This window comes from Portunus trituberculatus, chromosome 21 (assembly GCF_017591435.1).
Source record: "Portunus trituberculatus isolate SZX2019 chromosome 21, ASM1759143v1, whole genome shotgun sequence".
NCBI lineage: Eukaryota > Metazoa > Arthropoda > Malacostraca > Decapoda > Portunidae > Portunus > Portunus trituberculatus.
The window spans coordinates 13,124,243-13,144,533 of NC_059275.1; the positions used below are offsets into that span (position 1 = coordinate 13,124,243).

Sequence of the window (20,291 nt, forward strand, 5' to 3'; positions counted from 1 at the left end):
AACACCAATCATCACAAATCAAATCTAGTTGGGGTGTGATACTCACTTGCACAGCGTGCCACAGCCCAAACAGCAAACCTTGACTCTCCGATAATTCTCAGTCTCTCGCTCTCTATGTCAATATCAGAGAGGAGCCCAAAGCCAACTGACAGGAAAGACAATATTCGCTGTGGAAGAAATTAATATAAGGAAAATAATTGTTTCTGTTGTCTGCTGGACTCATCCTTGTTCTTAAAAATCCTAAAGGTAACCTTTGTTACTATGAAAGCAATCAAGAGTTCATGTGAGTGCAAAAAGCTTTCCTACAAAGTATTATTAAACAAAAAAAAATCTGGCTTTAAGAATGTCATTATAATGATAATTGTAACATAATGCAGCTACACACCTATCATAATGATGTACCAAAATAAGTCTTTAATTATTCATATTCAACTGCTTTTTATCACAGACTGAATTGAAGCCATTTATATGTGAACACACATGAGTTTGGGTGAAAATTTATGTAACGAATTATATATAATAAACAGAACATTATTTTTGCTCTCAATGCAATGCAATCCACTCATAGTGGCATGAAGTTTATGCCCATCAGTGTTGCCGCAATGGTACTTTATATCTTTGCTTTTACTGTGATGTGACCCACCAGGCCCATACAACTTTATCTTTCCACAGGCATCTAAAATTAAGTGCACAGTAATACTTTAAGATACAAACGCCACAACAAACAATTTTTTTTTCCACAGGCATCTAAAATTAAGTGCACAGTAATACTTCAAGATACGAATGCCCCAACATACAATTTTTTTTGATATGCGACAAAAAATTTCATATAATTTATGCCTTGAAATTACGAAGATATTTTTACCAAGATATGAATAGCCATCGCTAGATGGCATAGTGATCGCTCGGCTACCCGCATCCACCCAAACATTCAGCCTGTGTTGTGTATCATTGTTCATCCTTTGTGCATGTATGTGTCTGTGCTCCTCGGCAGTGTGTATTTTTTCTTAAGTTTAGTGAGAAACACACAAAATAGCCTGTATTCACATACTGATTACACTTAGAAATTCAATAAACGAGTGACTACAAATGGTTTTCTGCCCACAAGCAACTCTTCCTCTTTGCAATGCAAAAAATCAGAAGTCTCTAGATGTCATGGTTACCAAAATATCACAGGTTGAATGAGGTGGTATCATCGGGTTCAGTGCCCCTCTCTCTCTCTCTCTCTCTCTCTCTCTCTCTCCTCCCTCGTTAAGTTGTTATTTTGGGGTACATAGTACATTTATATCATGCATACAATAAACATTGTATTTATCTTATATTAAATCTATATTTAAAGCATATTAATTTTTTTGGGGGTAAATTTGTATCACAAGAACGAATTCATTCTATTTCCATTAATTTCTATGGGAAAAATTTATTTGATATTCGATATTTTTGATATACAAAGATTGTCATGGAACGAATTAAATTCGTATGTCGAGGTACCACTGTACCTCTTGTCGCATTGATGGTTCATGCCACACTGGTGTAATGAGAGTTCTTGTTTCTGTAAGGAAAGCTAGCCAGCGGTGTTGTTAACCACACTGAACATCTTAATGCCCATTGTTTGATAGAGTGGATAACTGCACTTAAGCAAACTCTCCAAAAAAGGCCATCTGCCTAATAGTTTGATTGTTTGTTGTCAGGTAAGGATTAGCAACACATGAGTTCAATTACACACAGGCTTTGTTCAATGAATATGCAAAGTCTGCCAGACACAATTCAGTCATGTGGATGGGCCTTACACTTTCTAAACACTATCCATACATCCAACTTATTCTTGGTCTTCACTTTAGTCTCCAGCTATCAGATCAGATCCAGTAATTTCGCTCACTAAACACTCATTCAAAAAGCCATCTCAGTACGCCTTGCTATGCCCAAGTGGTCAACTCCTATACCACAAGTCTTTCACACTTCATTCCTCTCTTTCATTCCATAATTGTTCCTTAGTCACTTAATTTCCATTAACTTTAAATTCTCTGTGCTTCTGCCACATTCCATGTTTCAGATCCATACAGTACAACTCCTACCAATCATAAATTCCCCATTCATCTCTCTACAGATATTTCTAGTAATCTACATCTAAATATTCTTGCATTTTTCCTCACATCTTTTTGCTTTATTCATTTTACATTTCTTCACATCTAATCCTCCATCGACAACAACACATAACTGTAGATATATAAAACAGTCCATTTTCATTCCTCATAAATTTCACCACTGTATTCACATTTGCTCTCATTCTCCACCTTTCATGCACCATTCCAAACTCCCCTACCAGTCCCTCTCCCTGCCTCTCCTGAAATTGGCTACTAATGTAGTATCATCTTCAAATGGCAGCACATGTTCTTATATTCAGCCTTTACACAATACAACACAACAGCAAATAATAACAAAAGACAAGTAGAAATTATAAAAAGGTGAAACATTGTCAACCTGAAGCTATGAAGCATATGAACCATAAGAGAGCAGGCAGCACCTGTACAACTTACTTTCCCCTTTGCTGTCTCTGTCATGACCAAGTCCAATGGGGATAGGTGTCCATACACCACATTAAGGGTAGACACCAGAACTGGATTGGCCTTGTAAGGCTCTCTAGGAGGGGAGAAGGGTAAAGAGGGTGATGAACACTAGAGGCATAATGATATAGACTGAGCTACTTAATATGATGCAACAACAACAGGGACATATGGGACTATATGAAAGCAATTAATTTTCTATGTCATAATGTCTTCTATGATTCCCTTCTTTTCTCTCAGAGCCTGTATGCATGTAGTCTTCATTACTATACTAGTGCTGGGGACAAAACTAGCATAATGTTTAAAGCCTAACAAATGGTTGTCTAAAGCAATACTACATTATACATCAACTGACACAAAAACTGGAGAAATGTGGACCATATAATTGCAGCTCAGGTCACACACACATACACACACACAAGGAGTGGTTTAACAGAATATTTAAGTTAGGAAGGATGGAAAGAGGAAAAGCCTGGGACAGATGGAGAAGAAATAGAAGACAAAATCATTAGTTAGACTATACTCGAAAAAGAAACGAGTACAGTAAGTCCTCGTTATACAGTACATATGCGTTCCTGAAAACCTTACCGCAAATCAAAATTACCGTATACTGAACCCATTATAACACGTAATAATAGGGAATGCGTTCCAGCACGTCAAAAGTTACCCCTACAAAAATGAAAATACAAGAAATAGTCATATATATAAAAAAAAATGTAAGGTACTGCGCAAAAGAAATACAGAAAATGTTTTTATTTACCTTTTACTCGCCATGTATTCTATCAGATGATGTCCCTCCCGAGGCTAAGGAACAGTGGGGACTTCAGCCCTTACTCATCTTCCGCGAGTGGGCAGACGAGGATAAGACGTCGTCATCTGCACTGTCAGAAGCAGATGTGGAAGGGCCAGCTGTAGCAGGGTTAGCACATTTCACTGGTTTGAAGAAAGAGGATATGGAGGAAGAGCCAGCTGTAAAACCATCGGCAGCAAATGTGGAAGAGCCAGCTGTAGCAGGGTTGGCAGGTGTGACAGAGACGGCATGTCTGACTGGTTTGAAGAACGAGTAGATGGAGGACTGTTTGGTTTTTTCTTGTTTATTTCATCATAGATTTCTTGATAGATCTTGACACTTTTCTCTACGTCATGAGCCACTTTGCTACTCCGGGCAGGAATTGGATCACACTCCTTCAGGGTTTCCAGAGCTTTTTCGATACCACCGAGACATTCTCTAGAGTTTTCATGTCCAGGCCACGCACAGGTTCTTCGTCTCCTTCTTTTTCTGCCTCCTGTGATGCCTTGTCTAGCTCTATAAGTTCATTACAGGCAACCCTCGCTTAACAAAGGTGTTATATTCCCAGAAAAAACCTTCGTTAAGCGAAACTTCATTAATTATAACAAGTTTATAACAATTATAACAAGTTTAACCCCTGACTTGAACTTCCATTGAGAGTAAACAAAGTGAGAGTGCATCATAGTACAGTGAAAGGTTTAATGAAAGTAAAAATTATGAAGTTAAACATTTAGGCAGTTTAATTTAAGTCATTATAATGTACACTAATGTATGTATGTACGTAACTTTATAATGTTGATGATCTTAAATTTATGAAGGTAGGGAGAGTGAAACAGGAAAGACACTAACCGGCAACCTACGGAATGTAAACATAGGGTGCATCATTGTATCACATACAATATTTATGTACCACATTTCCACAAGGCTTTCCATTTTATCCATTGTAGTCACGAGTTCAGGTGGTTCTTTAGCTTGCAAGGAAGATACGGTCTCACCAACCTTCTTAATAGAGTCTGCTGACTTGAAAATAGTAGAAACAGAAGATGGAGTCAAGATGGTGGTGAGCAATGCTATTAGTTTTCTCGCCTCTCTTGTGTCTGTGAATAATATCCAGCTTCACTTCAAGAGTAAGACACTTCCTGGTTTTCTTAGCAACGCTAGGCAACATTGCAGCACTTTTGGTGGTATAATGAGCGAGGGAAGACGAGCTGCTGCTGACGTTGTTATTGTTTTGAACTGGGGGAGTGAGTGGTGCATATGTTGTCCACGAGGCGCTGGTGTATTCAAAAGCCTGTCGGCTTGTGTGATACGGCAGGCCTTTCAAACTTGGAAAAAATTATCTGGATAAAACTTCGTTAAAGGGAGTTTGGTGTTCATTAACCCCTTCCTCGGCAGAAACGAGTACATATACTCGTTTTCAATCGTTGACGAGTATAGTCGTCTAAAATTTGACCTTCAAAAACCAGCTACAGACATATATATTCGTTTTCACTAAATGTTCCGTTTTCAGTTGTCGACGAGTATACTCGTCTAAAACTTGACCTTCGAAAACCAGCTATAGACGTATATACCCATTGATTCTGAGCCTTTCTAAGCCATTCTACGTGTGAAACGAGTATTCTCGTCAAATCATAAGCCTGGCAGAAGCAACAGGGTGAAGCGGTGGGATTTCAAGGATGCTCTTACTAGACTTGCTCCGGCAACCACTGTCGTTGCATGGGTGTTGTTTTCATTCACATTACCACTTATTTTTTTGTACCCTTTTTCAAATAATTTACACCCCAAATGTCTAGTTCTGAGGAAGATAGTGAATATGAACCTTCCCTCAGAAGCTTGAATACTTCTGATGACACTGCCAGTTCATCACACAATGAATATTTCTCGACAAGTGAGGAGGAGGAGGAGGGAGGTGAGGGGAGGAGAGCTTGGAGTTTATAGGAAGACGAGTTAACTCGTATATGTCTACAAAGGTATTTTCAAAATAAAAAGTTAACCACAAAAATGGGGAAAAACAGTAATTACAAGCTGTTTTCATAATCAGCATGAAAAATACAATATAGAACCAAAATAAAAAAAATTAGTCTGAAAAAGAAATGTTTTTAAATAAAAAATTGTTGGGGAAGGGGTTAAACAAGCAGATGGTAGTAGAATTAAACCTTCGTTGTAGCAAAATTTCATTGTGTGATAGAGGTTCGGCATGGCTTTCCAAAAGATCTTGAACATCATCATCATCGAAGCCAGCCCTATGGCATAGATTTACTATGTCATTTCTGATCACACCAATGTCGTCTTCAGCGAAGCCTGGGAAGTCATGTGTGCATTCTGGCCATACTTTATTCCACGCCAAATTCATGGTGGACGTCTTCACTTCATCCCAAAATGACTTGATGTTATCTAAGGCATGCTTGATGTTATTCGACCTCCACCATGTTCTGATAGTGGGCTTGCCAAGCCCATTTGTGCCCTTTAAAATCAGTTGTTGCATGGTTTGCCACTGGTAGTAGGCTTTAAATGTTTGCCATAATTATTATGAATATATTTGTGCTTACAATAGACCCTTTAATATTCCATTCATTCATCTAATTAGTAATGCATGTGAGTTAAAAAAAAAAAAAAAAAAAAGGGGAAGGGAAGAGATAACAGGCTCCAAGGGTGGTCAAGTTAAAGTCAATACTGTGAGTGGTGGGGAGGTATGGCGTGGATGACGTCATCACTCCTGCTCCCCCGCTCTGGGCCCTCTCAGATGAAGTGAGCAGATACCGTATCTGTGAATTTTTCTTACCGTATATCGAGTCGAGGGTAGTGATTTCCAAATACCGTAACTGTGAATTTTTCTTACTGTATATCGAGTCGAGGGTAGTGATTTCCAAATACCGTAACTGTGAATTTACCAGATAAAGAACTACCATATAACGAGGACTTACTGTATATCAAGATTCAGAGAATGGAACAGAAAACCTATGAGAAGGATATAGTGGAGAAATGTAAGAACTGGCCAAAATATGTAAACAGCAAGCTGAAAAGTAAAGGAGAAATAAGCAAACTAAAATACAATAATGAAATATACAAATACCCAGAAGATATGGTGGGAGTTTTTTTTTTTTTTTTTTTTTTTTAAGCCTATAGCACCTGTAGGCTCACTTGAAGAGTGTGTAGGAAGCACTGTTCAGCTTCTGCCCATTAGTGGCGTAGGGAATTTTATTTATAGTGGTACCCATATTAGGGCCCATATCACCACCCAAGCTCATCTTGGGTATAACCACCTAGAACCTGGGTATCATGGTGACATGTAGGTAACTTTAAACCACTCGACAAATGGCAGTGTTTAAGGCTGTTCGTGGTGGGATTTGAACCTATACATGGACGCATAATGATGGACGGGAGTAATGAACAACTGCTTCAAGTCAGTCTTCCCCAGAGAAAGTGGAATTAACTAATGGTGTTCGTGAAATACAAGTGTCAGTAGAAAAAGTAAGGAAAATAATGGAAGAACAAGATGTAAGGAAAGCCTCAGGTCCTGCTAGAATGTCAAACTGGATTGTAAAGAAATGCAGTCACCAGTTAGTAGACAAAATCCACATCATTATGAGTTCCTTACCAGAGGGTAAAGTACCAACAGACCAGTAAAGAGCAGATATTGTGCCCATATTCAAAGGGGAAAATAAGGAGGATCCATTAAACTACAGACCAGTATCATTGACCAGTGTAATAGCAAAAGTATGTGAAAGGATAATAAAGAAAAAATGGATGGAATATCTGGAGGAGAAAGGTACATTGATAGATAGACAGTATGGATTCAGAAGAGGAAGATCATGTGTCACAAATTTATTAAGCTTCTACTTAAGAGTGATTGACATAGTGCAAGAAAGGGATGGCTGGAAAGACTGCATCTATTTGGATCTAAAGAAGACATTTGACAATGTCCTGCACAAAAGATTACTGTGAAAACTTGAACAAAACAGAGAACTAAAAGGAGGACTTCTGAAATGGATGGCTGACTTTCTATATGACAAAGTAATGAGAACAATTATAAAAGATAAAAAAATCAGCCCAGAAAAGTCTTAAGTGGAGTTCCACAGTGGTTGGTATTAGCACCAATAATGTTTGCAGTATATGTGAACGATATACCAGAAAAAATAGTTACATCAGTCTGTTTGCAGATGATGCTAAATTAATCAGGAAGGTAAATAGAAATGAAGATTGTAAGGCACTACAACAAGACTTGGATAAAATAATGGAATGGTCACTCACTCACATGGGAAATGGAATTTAATAGTACAAAAAAAGTGCAGCATATTAGAATTTGTAATGAGCAAAAGAAAGCCAAAAGGAGTTTAGTCAATGAGGAATGAAGAAATTAAGAAGTGTGAAAAAAAGACCAAGGAGTAACCATTGTGGATAATGTGTCACAGAAGAGCACATAAATAGAATTACAGAAAATGCCTATGAATTTTTGAGAAAAGGCTATGAATACTACATCTTACAACCTTTGAACATAGAAGGGAAAGAGGAGATCTAATGGTGATGAATGGACTGGAAAAATTAGATAGAGAAAACTTACTAATCTGGGACACCAGTGACACAAGAGGGCATGGAAAGAAATTAAGAAAGGACAATTGCAGGAGAGATATTAAGAAGTTCAGCTTTCCACAAAGATGTGTAAAGGTGTGGAACAGTTTAGATAAGGGAATTATTGAAGCAAGGACAATCAGTGAGTTCAAAGAAATGTTGGATTTTCATAGATATGGAGACGGGACAGCACTAGCATAGTTCTTTTCCTGTATGTTACAGCTAGGTAAATACAACTAGGTAAATACACACCTGAGCCAGTGAGCCAAGGAGCGTGCAAGGCCATTCCCTGAGCCACCAGGTATGATGCCAATGGGGAACTGGATGGCTTCCTCCCAGTCTGGGCGAGCTAGCAAGCCATTATACACCTGAAGGAGAAACCACTAAGCTGCTGACAAAAATATTGCTATTTTTTTTTTCTTTTTGTCACAAGACTTTTCACTTTCTCTCACCACTATTCTGTCCATTTCTCTCATGCAAGAGTTAAGCCAGCATTCTGTCATTCATCCCATTTTCTGGTAAATTCTGAAATGCCATGATTACTTCTGTAATTCCTTCCTCCTATGACTTGAGGTCAGTCATTCATCCTATTTTCTGGTAAATTCTGAAATGCCATGATTACTTCTGTAATTCTTTCCTCCTATGACTTGAAGTTTCAAGACACTTAAGCTGCAATTTTTAATGATCCTTATGACCTCTAGGGACTGACACACATTGGACTTTTTTTCATACTTTTAGTTACCCTTTTCCAGTGACTCTTTACATAAAAAAATAATTAATTGATTAATTAATAAATAAATAAATAAAAAAAATAATAAAACATGGGATGATATCGTCAGAGAAACACTTACTGGCCAACCTAGCTGTTTTTTGGGTGGGACTGAGTTACTTTGATTTATCTAACTTAATCTAACCTAACTATACTGTATAATAATTTCATATAACTAACGTTATATTAATCTTGAGTCATATACCATAACTACTTTAGGAATAGTTCAAACTAAGTTCTGTTAATATTCCATAACTATTTTAGGGATACTTTACATTAATTTCTACTATCTAATCTAATCTAATCTAGTATAATAACCACAACTGTTTTAGGGATAGTTTACAATAAGTTAGATTATCTAATCCAATACAACAGAATCTTACCTGATTTAACCTATTAACAAACTCATAAATAGCTTGAGTAGCATATCCAAATGTGATCTATGAATCATGATACAAATTGATGTTTGTCTTTCTGCAGTAAGGATATTTTTTTTGTTGCTTGTGTTAGATATTTGTGTTCTACTCATATACCTATCAATACCTATTTTTGTGTGATAAATGGTGGTGACGAAGTGTTAAAATAGGAATGTGTTCAGCCAGATGTTGACAATGCACAGCAGAGTATGTGCAGAGACAGCCAAAACAAGTTGAGTTGGGAGTTGCTGAGAACACCCGATGTCTTACATGATAGAATGACAAGCTGGGGAGTGACTACTTTTGTCTTTCATCAGATAATACTGGAAACGACTGAAGTTTCCATAATTTTATACACTTCAACAGGCTCTAGTAAGAAGTTATCTGAGTTTCCAGGGATGACTGCATACTTATGGTGATAGTTAATTTGGCTACAGCAAACTTCTTAAGTTTCTGAAACGTTTTCATGAATCTAATGAAAGTTTAAGAAACTAGATATATCATTGAAATTTCATTATTCTAATAGTAGACTAACAACATTATGCAACAGTGAGAAAACATTGAAAGAACCCATATCACGTGGCTTTGAAAATAATCTTTATGAGATTGAAAAACATTTCAAAATACAGGTATGATCCTAGCTTATCAAGTATAACTTCTCTAATCTCTTAATCAAGGAGGCAACACATGTGCCTATCCAGCTCTCTGTGCATGCACAAAGAGAGGGGACCAAGTAACTTTCCATGTGACGGCTGTGCCAAGGCCAAGAGAAACTTGTGATAACTAAACAAGGAAAGTCTTTTATGGCAAGGTTGTGCATGTTGTGTGTGCGTGTGTCTCAAGGCTGCATACTCCTTGCTATAACAAGCACCTCAATAACACTGACTGATATTAATATCTAGCATTGTCATATCATTATTATTACTATTACTAGTATTATCATTATAAAGAAACATAGCACTAGAAACAAAGAAAAGTGATCTGGACAGGAAGTAAGCAGGGTGTACAAGGACAAGAAGGAAGAACAAACAGATAAATAATAAGTTTTGGAACTCTACAACTGTCTATTTTTACTCCTTCCTATGACTTGAAACTTATAAGAAAAAAGTACCACGACATCTCTAGAATGGGTCAAAAGATTTGAAACACTTGCCTGTTTTACTAATTTTGAGCTGCATTTAAAAATAGTGTATATTTCTTTTATCAGTTTTTGTACAATTGGTTGGTAAAAAAATTAAAGGACATGACAAGAGACACCCACTACAACATACAGATAACATAACATAATGAAAGAGATAGTAAAGGCCAACTGAACTACACTAGGCGGCTCCTGAATCTAACTACAAACATCTCCCACCCACTTGTTAACCTTTCTGTTACCACACGATGAAAACAAGAATAATATGTAAAAAGTTAATGGTTAATAAATAAAAGCATAACAGGAGACACCCACCTCAAACAGAAGTCCATCTCCTGAGAGTATTACTAGTCCAGCATACTTTGTGAGGTCCAGGGTCCGCACCACGTCTGTTGCATGGCTGGCGCGTTCAGTCACCAGTACTTCATGGGACACCTCTGCCTCACCCAACAAAGTAGAAACCTGCTTCCTGTATGTCTGCACGGCTCGTCCTGACCCAGAGTTAGGATTGATAAACAGAAGGATCTTCTTGCTATGGTCAACTTGTGGCTTGGAGCTACCTGGTGGGGATGCACTGGGACTAGGAGGAGGTGGTGGTGATAGTGCTGGTGGTGTGTAGCCTAATATCTTTATAACCTGAGTTTTCTTCTTAATGACTGCCATAATTAGACTAAATAGTGTAGTTATACAGTACATAGAGTAGCTAGCTAGCTATTTAGAGATGTCAGAAAAGATAAAGATAAGGAGAAAATACCAGAAGGATAAAGACAACAGAGAACATTAAGATAAATATACAAAAGAAAAAACACCACAGACAAAAAAGAAAAAAACCTTAAAAAAAGTACACACAAAAGGCAACATAATAAGAAAAAGACACCAGACATGAAATAACAAAACTACCAAAGATATGAGCAAAACACAGGAAAAAGTAAAGAAAAATCAGAGAAAAAGAATATACAGAAACAAACTAAACAAGGGGAAAAAAAACAACAGATTAAAACAAGAAAAAAAAGCAGTAATCAAACAAATTAGAAAAAAAGAATATGAAGAATAGAAAATACCAAGAATCCCGGTAGTAACACAGCACCCACAGAATGTCCAAGCACTCAGCTTGTCAATGATCACTTATGGCTCAATTGGGCAATGCTGGTGTAGCATTTGCAGTGTCAGGAATGCATTAAACATAACATTCCTCCATAGAACTATTTGCAACCTCTCATAGTTGTTTAATCTCTGCTTCATAATCAATTATTCTCTTGTTACTTACTTCACTCATCAGAACCATTCTTAATCTCTCATAATTACTCAATCTTTTGTGTTTTGTAATCAGATATTCTCCTATTACTTCCTTCAATCAACACAAATATACCTTATCTCTCTTATTTCTGTGTGTTTAATTATCAGATATTCTCCCAATATATACCTCCTTCATTCAACACACACATTCCTTATCTGTCATAGTTGTTCAGTCAGTTTCATAATCAAGTATTCTCCCTATTTCATTCACTCAACACGCACATTCCTAATCACTCACTTGTTTTGTCTCTACTTCACTTATATATATATATATATATATATATATATATATATATATATATATATATATATATATATATATATATATATATATATATATGAGAGGAAAACAAGCTAAAGGCAACAAAGACACAAAAGGCCCACTAGTTGCCAGTTCCTGTACAGGTATAAGAGAGTTAACCAAAAAGAAGGATAAATGTCTTGAAACCTCCCTCTTAAAACAAGTTCTTGAATTTACCAGAGAAAGGTATAAAAGACTAAGAGTACTGGTTAACTCTTGCATTAGAGGTGGACAGAGGTGAGAGAAAAAGGAAAGTCTTGTGCAGTGACTCCACAAGAGGATGGATGGCATACAGTTAGTAAGATCAGAAGAGCAGTCGGCAAATAAACGGCAACAGAAGATACCAAGAGATGCATCATTGCAGTGTTGAGAAAGAGACTAAAGACTCAGTCAGAAGAAAAGGATTTTGATTCCACCCTATCTGGTAATAAAACAGTGAGGGTGGAACTCCCAATAAAGGGGGTACTCCATAGATAGATAGATAGATACATGGGCAGATGAGGCCCTTGTAGAGTTAGCAGTTGGGGGTAAGGAAACTGACGGAGATGCCTCAGAGCACCAAATTCATAGAAGCAGATTTATCAAAAGATGAGATGTAAAGTTTAAAGTTTAGATTATGAGTAAAATAATAATAATAATAATAATAATAATAATAATAATAATAATAATAATAATAATAATAATAATAATAATAATATCAAACACATATACACTGGTCATTTTGTAGAGAATAATAATAAACAACAATGAAATAAAAAAGCAGTCTCAAATGACCTCCAGTTAAGAGGTTAAGAGCAATACTGGTGTAATGATGCATTTCTTATCACTTTATCTGGGAATTGTTATAAAATATTGATAAATCTATTCAATAACAATAACTACCTGACTAAGTTTACAGTCCCTCTCCTATCCCAATTCACAATAAAAAAATAACTATGACCATAAAAAAAAAACAATAAATCTATTTTGAATCTATCTCTTTACTCTGAGATATGGCAAAAATTTCATGATATTCTCTCTCTCTCTCTCTCTCTCTCTCATCTAGTTGTATTTACAATTAGGTGAATACAATTAGATAAACACACGCACACGCACACACACACACACACACTCCTTAGTTTCTTACTATGCGATCTTGTGCTTCTAAAGTCATATTCTTCTCTCAGGATGAGAAACTGATCCTGAGAGAAGAATATGACCTTAGAAGCACAAGATCGCATAGGAAGAAACTAAGGAAGGGACGTTGTCTGAGAGATGTTAAAAAATTTAGTTTCCTGCAAAGATGTGTTGAGACTTGGAACAGTTTGAGTGAGGAAGTGGTGTCAGCGAAGAGTGTACATAGTTTTAAAGAAAAATTGGATAAGTGTAGATATGGAGACGGGACCATACGAGCATAAAGCCCAGGCCCTGTAAAACTACAACTAGGTAGGTAAATACACACACACTTTCTCATGGACAAACTACAAGGTCCTCAGCTTACATCCAATATACATACTGGGCTGAGTGAACAAGAGTTGCAGTGTGGAGCGAGACAACCCACCAACTTATCACTACCCAACTCAGGATCTGAACCCACAACCCCTATTATTGGAGCTGACAGTGTTAGCCTCTACAAAACTAGACTGCTTCATAGTGGTAATGGTAATAATAATAATGAAATCTATCAATGAACACTAACTTCTACAATAGTCATATAAAGTAGGTGAATTAAGTACTTGTCAGATAGCATTATCAAGGAGCTTGCCTCATTCACAGTGTATCTTTCTATCTCCATGTTACACAGACTCCAATCTTTTACATGCTTGTGGAACAGCACAAGGCAGAAGCTAATGGTACTTAAGGCAAAGATTGTATGTCAACAACCACAGCTACTACACAAGCACAAATCATAGCACAGGTATTAAGAGTAAAATTTTGGTGTTTACATATTGGCATTTTTTATGATGTGAATTCTAGATTCATATTTCTAAACAGTTCTGTGTCTTATCTTGATTACTTTAAACATGATCTGGTCGAAGATAATGACCGAGATTTTCAAGGGTGTTTTCATGAATCTAGTGATAATTCAAAAGGTTTTATTGAATGTTGTTAGGGCTTTCAAGGGCATCTCCATACTTCTAGTGATAACTTGAAGTTCTATAAGAATTACTTGGGTTTTCAAGGGTTTTCATAAATCTAGTGATGATCAGATGTTGCAAGAGTTTTCTAGGTTTTTGCAATTCTAGTAATACATACTTTATCAAGAATTCTGCACCATTGATGTGAAAAAAAACATGGGCGCAAGGAAAAGTAATGGAATGTAACAAGATGGTTACTACTTACACTGAAGAAGAACAAAAAATAAATCAATAAATCTCTTTCTAAGGAAAACTCACTATAAATATTTAACTTATCGCTTCCACATCCACATCCTGCAAGTTGTAATGACACATGAAAAAGATCTCAAGACAGTATCTATTAAGATAAGGAAAACACACACACACACATGGGCATGTGCAAGCATACACACACACACACACACCTGATCTTCACTACATACCGGTTGTACAGTTTTTACAGTGGCCTGGGCAGGTAGTGTGGTCTCATTTTTCTTCATGTAATCAATTATTAAGGAATGATGAGCGAAAAAGAGATACCATCAAAATGCAGATGTGAGTTTGGAGAAGGAAGGAAAGCTGATGATGACTATGCTGATGTGGGTGAGCGTGTATTCGAAGGCTTCGATACGACGACTACTTCACTACTAAAAAGAGTGTCAAATATTGAATATAAACTAGATAAACTGATAAAGGAGAAGATGGAAATGATAGAGAATGAAGAACAGGATAAAGAGTTTATAAAACTGAGAGAAAGGATAAAAAAAGTGGAAGAAAATGAAGCTAGGCTAAGAGCGGAAAACGAAGAACTAAAAAAGGAAGTAGCTAACTACAAAAAGCAGATGGAAGAAGGACTCGGTAAAGCCGAGAAAGAAAAGAGAAGCTGAAAGATCTAGTAAACAAGGAAGAGGAAAGAGTACAGAACATGATTAAAAAAGAAGTACAAGCATGGAGAGTCCAAGATAAGAAAGATAAGGCTGATTTTCAGGAGGTGATTCAAGAACAACTTAAAGAAAAAGAAGAAAATATGACAAACAAAATGATAGGAGTCCTCAAGACAAAAGAAAATTTAGTTAGAGAAATTGCAGAAAAAAGAAGAGTGTAGTCGTATTTGGAATAAAAGAAAAAATATAAAATATAGACCAAAAGAGAAAAGAAGAAATGAAATCAGTCAAAGACCTACTGAAGAATCTAAACGACGAAGATAGGCAGAACTTGGAAGAGGAAGTAGAAGAAATAAACAGAATGGGACCATATCAAGAAGGAAAACGAGACCAATTAAAATACTACTAAAATCACAAGCAGCAACAGAAGAAATATTATATAGAACAACAAAACTTAGAGAAACAGAAGGCTGCAAGGATATCTATATAAAGAAAAATAGAAATGAGGAAGAAAGGAAGAGATACAATGAACTGGCAGCAGCAGTAAGGAAAAGAATAATGAAAGGTCAGAAGAGGAGAAGAAGGCATTTTTTTGGAGAATTCTAGGAGACAGGATAAGGAAATGGTATATAAACGAGAAGGAAGAGAAAAAAGTGGAACAAGTTTAACTAAAAATGATAAAGGCAAAAGACTAAAAATGATGTATACGAACATAGACGGGTTTTATCAAGTAAATTAGAATTAAGAGATTACATAAAGAAAGAAAATCCAGATATTGTATGCCTGGCTGAAACAAAACTAAATAAGGCAATCAAAATAGACTTGGATAATAGGTATAATGTATGGAGAAGAGACAGAGTGGGTAAAGGAGGAGGAGGAGTCATGATTATGTTAAGGAAGGAGATAGTGATAAATGAAATGGAATGTGGGAAGGAAAAGCAGAAGTATTGTATATTAAGATGCATATTAATAAAAAGAGTTAACAATCATTGTAACATATGTGCCACCAAAACAAATTCATGGACCAATCAAGAATATAAAGACATGATAGATGACACAATAAGGAGTCTAATGAGAATCGTTAAAGAAAGGAGAAAAGTGATATTAGTAGGAGATTTCAACTGTAAAGAAGTGGACTGGGAAAATTATGAAAGTGGTATGGGGAAGAAGCCTGGGAGAAAGATTCTTGAACCTAATGATAGACAATATGATGGACCAGAGAGTAAAGGAATGCACAAGATTCAGAGGAAACGACGAGCGGCGAGATTGGACCTAGTTTTTACAAGGGGTATACAAATGAATGATGATATAAGATATAAGTGCCCATTGGGAAAGAGTGACCATGCAATATTAGAAATAGATATAGAAGAGGAAAGGAAGATAGAGACGATTCATACAAAGGAGACCGATTAAATTACAGAAAGGCTGATATTGAGAATCTCAAGAACTATTTTAAAACGTAGACTGGGAGGAGATGGAAAACTCAGAGACAATGCAAGACAAATATAACTTATTTTTGGAAATATACAAAACAGGAGTCAGGAATATGTCCCAAAATATAGACCTAAAGAAGAAGGAAAGAAAGATTGGTTTAATGCAAGGTGTGCAAGGCAAAGGAGAAAAGAGATGGAGCATGGAAAAGGTGGAGGAGAAATAGAATCCAGCAAATAAGGAAAACTTCAAAGCAGCAAGAAATGAATATGTTAAGGTGAGGAAGGAAGAGGAAAAGAACTTTGAAAAGACATTGTCGAAAAATGTAAGGAGCAACCAAAATTGTTCTATAGATTCATAAATGGAAAAATTAGGCAAAAAGAAACAATAGAAAGGTTAAAAGGAGAGAACGGATGGTGGAAGACCCAAAAGTATGGCAGAACTATTAAATAAAAATTCCAGGAGGTCTTTACTAAGGAATCCAAATTTGAGAGGCCACAGGGTAATAGAGAGACAATCTATATGAAAGAGATTAAAGTAACCAAGCTTGAAATAAAAGAGTTAATGAAGGAACTGGATGAAGAGAAGGCAATGGGACCAGATGAAGTCTCAGGCAGAATACTGAAAGAATGTAGGGAAGAACTAGCAAGTCCTATATACAACATCATAAAATGCTCAATAGAAAATGGAACAGTACCAGTAGAATGGAAAAGAGCTGAGGTGGTTCCCATATATAAGAGCGAAGGAAGGAAGAACCTTTAAATTACAGACCGGTATCACTAACTAGTGTAATATGCAAGATGTGTGAAAGAATAATAAAGAAACAATGGATCGAGTTCCTTGAAGACAACAAATTAATATCAAATAGCCAATTTGGTTTTAGAAAAGACGGTCTTGTGTAACTAATTTATTGAGTTTCTATTCTAGAATAGTTGATAGAGTACAAGAGAGAGAGGATGGGTTGACTGCATTTATTTGGATTTAAAAAAGGCGTTTGACAAAGTGCCACATGCAAGATTACTGTGGAAGTTAGAGGAGAAGGGTGGCTTAAAAGGAAGCACATTGAGATGGATAGAAAATTATTTGAGGGGGAGAGAAATAAGGACGGTAGTTAAAGATATGAAGTCCAAGTGGAGAGCAGTAGAAAGCGGAGTGCCACAGGGTCAGTATTGGCACCAATACTTTTCCTCATTTATATTAACGACATGCCAGAAGGAGTGAACAGCTACATAAATCTGTTTGCAGATGATACGAAACTGTGCAGAGTTATAAAGCAAAAGGAGGATTGTGAAATACTGCAAGAAGACCTAAATAAGATCTGGGAATGGAGTAAGAAGTGGGAAATGGAATTCAATGTGAACAAAAGCCATGTCATGGAAATGGGAAAGAGTGAAAGACGACCTGTGGGAATCTATAAGATGGGAGATGGAGTAGAACTGGAGAAAGTAAAAAGGAAAAGGACTTAGGAGTGACGATGGAAGAAAACAATCAACCAGTAAGCCATATTGATAGAATTTTAGAAAAACATATAATTTGCTAAGGAATATTGGAGTAGCATTTCACTACATGGACAAAGAAATGATGAAGAAATTGATAAGTACTATAATAAGACCCAGATTGGAATATGCAGGAGTAGTGTGGACCCCTCATAAAAAGAAACACATAAGGAAATTGGAGAGGCTACAAAAAATAGCTACAAGAATGGTTCCAGAATTTGAAGGGATGACATATGAGGAGAGACTAAAGGCTATGGATCTACCAACCCTGGAACAAAGAAAGGAGAGAGAGAGAGGAGACCTGATACAAGTTTATAAATTGATCTGAGAAGAATATGACATCCAAGCATAGTAAAAAGCTGAGAAAAGGAAGATGTCTGAGAGATGTTAAAAAATATAGTTTCCCGCAAAGATGTATTGAGACGTGGAACAGTTTAAATGAAGAAGTAGTGTCTGCAACGAGTGTGCATACTTTTAAAGTAAGATTGGATAAGTATAGATATGGAGACGGGGCCACAGGAGCATAAAGTCCAGGCCCTGTAAAACTACAACTAGGTAAATACTCACACACACACACACACATATTACAATTAGGTAAATACAATTAGGTAAATACACACACACACACACACACACACACACAAAGATTGCGAACTACTCCAGGAAGACTTGGACAGAATATGGAAATGGAGCTGTACATGGCAAATGGAGTTCAACACGACAAAATGCAAGAAAATAGAGTTTGGCAAGAGTGAAAGAAGAATCAGGAGTATGTACAAGATAGGAAATGAAGACATAAAACCAGTCATGAAGAAAAGACCTTGGGGTGACAATTACCAATGACCTATCGCCAGAGAGACATATAAACAAAATAATTGGAGAAGTATTGAACTTATTGAGGAACATAAGAGTGGCGTTAGTATATTTAGATGAAGAAATGATGAAGAAAATAATTACTGCAATGATAAGACCGAGGCTTGAATATGCAACAATACAGTGGGCTCGAACTTAAAGAAACACATAAGGAAACTAGAGAAAGTACAGAGGGCTGCAACAAAATGGTGCCTGACTTAAGAGATTTGACTTATGAAGACAGACTGAAAAGAATGCAACTTCCAACCCTGGAAAACAGAAGAAAGGGGAGACCTGATAGCAATATACAGAGTGATGATTGGCATGGAAAAAATGGATAGGGAAGATCTGTGTATGTGGAATGAAGAATGTCGAGAGGGCATGGGAAAAACTAAAATGGCCACTTATAGGAGAGATGTGAAAAATATAGCTTCCCTCATAGAAGGGTGGAAGCATGGAATAGTTTAGACGTGGAAGTGGTCAACGCAAGGAATATTCATGATTTTAAGAAAAAGCTGGACATTAATAGATATGGAGACGGGACACACACAGCTCTTTTCCGTATGTTACAATTAGGTAAATACACACACACCTCCTGCCTTATCACTAACCCCTCCCACCACCACCACCACCATCCCTCACTGCCCTGATAATCTGATATGGCTCTTCTCTCAGTAAACAAGATCATCAGTACACATGTCTGAAGGCCAATACAGAATGTTATCCAGTACACATTTTACTTCCTCCCTCTCTGGTCAGGACAAAGTAAATAGTTTTACATAGTTGCACTACTTTGTGTTCTACTTTATCTGCTGCCTTCCTCCCATCAAGTGCTGACAAAGAACAGAAGTCTGTGGCATACAATTAGAGAGGATAGATAGATAGATAGGTATAAAGAGACAAGTTAGTTCTGGTTATAAATAAAGACATAACACAATCTCCATTTTCAATCCCACTTTTTCTTTTAAACACCACAATCAGGGTAGCCATTTCCTGGTGGCAGCTATAGTCAAGGGAAAAAAAGGAGGGTAAATTAAGCTAAAAGATGCCTACACATGGTATCACCCATCTATCCAGTCTCTCCTCTTACAAAAGGTAAGGAAGGTGCTGTGAAAGTTCCTTTGATCTGCTCCACCCAACAACATAACCAGGGTGACCTTCAGTGGCCAGAGGCTGCTCCCTCTCCAGTCTCCATGTAAAGCTGAGATGAGGCCTCTGGATTACATGTCATCCAACACAGTGACTTAGGCTAGGATGGGCTTGGTTAAGTAGGGTAAGGTAAAATAAGGTAAGGTAGGGTAAGTTAAATTAAGTAAAGATATGGTAAGGTAAGTTAAGGTAAGATAGGGTAAGTTAAGTTATGGTAAGTTAAAGTAAGGTAAGGTACAGTAAGGTAAGGTGAGGTAAGGTGCAGTAAAGGATAAGGATAAGCAAGGCGGATTGTTACTAAGTGTAGATTTCATTAATAAATCTATCATACCCTATAATCCAGCCTAACCATGCCAACTACAAAAAAGATACGGCACTATTAATCTTCATGTGATCTACTAAATCTAACACTGCATGACTCACAGTATTACACAAAGGAAGCACAAGCTTATCCAGTGTTGTGATATATCCTTTACAGAGGCTCTCTATCACTGCTCTGCCCAGCCCTGCCAATGTTGACAGCCCCTGCTCTGCCACCTCAGA

At 36.8% G+C, this 20,291-nt stretch overlaps 1 protein-coding gene across 2 annotated transcripts in view; it reads right to left on the bottom strand.

Annotated features, from left to right (window-relative positions):
• Window positions 1–20,291, bottom strand: part of LOC123507062 (sphingosine kinase 2-like) — a 32,531-nt gene that overhangs the window by 10,943 nt on the left and 1,297 nt on the right. For both annotated transcript variants that reach the window (XM_045259604.1, XM_045259603.1), the window contains exons 2-5: window positions 10,559–10,803; window positions 8,173–8,288; window positions 2,535–2,637; window positions 47–167 (exon numbers count right to left, since the gene is read on the bottom strand). In XM_045259604.1, the coding sequence (XP_045115539.1) occupies window positions 47–167; window positions 2,535–2,637; window positions 8,173–8,288; window positions 10,559–10,803 (585 nt within the window). The remainder of the gene's footprint in view (window positions 1–46; window positions 168–2,534; window positions 2,638–8,172; window positions 8,289–10,558; window positions 10,804–20,291) is intronic.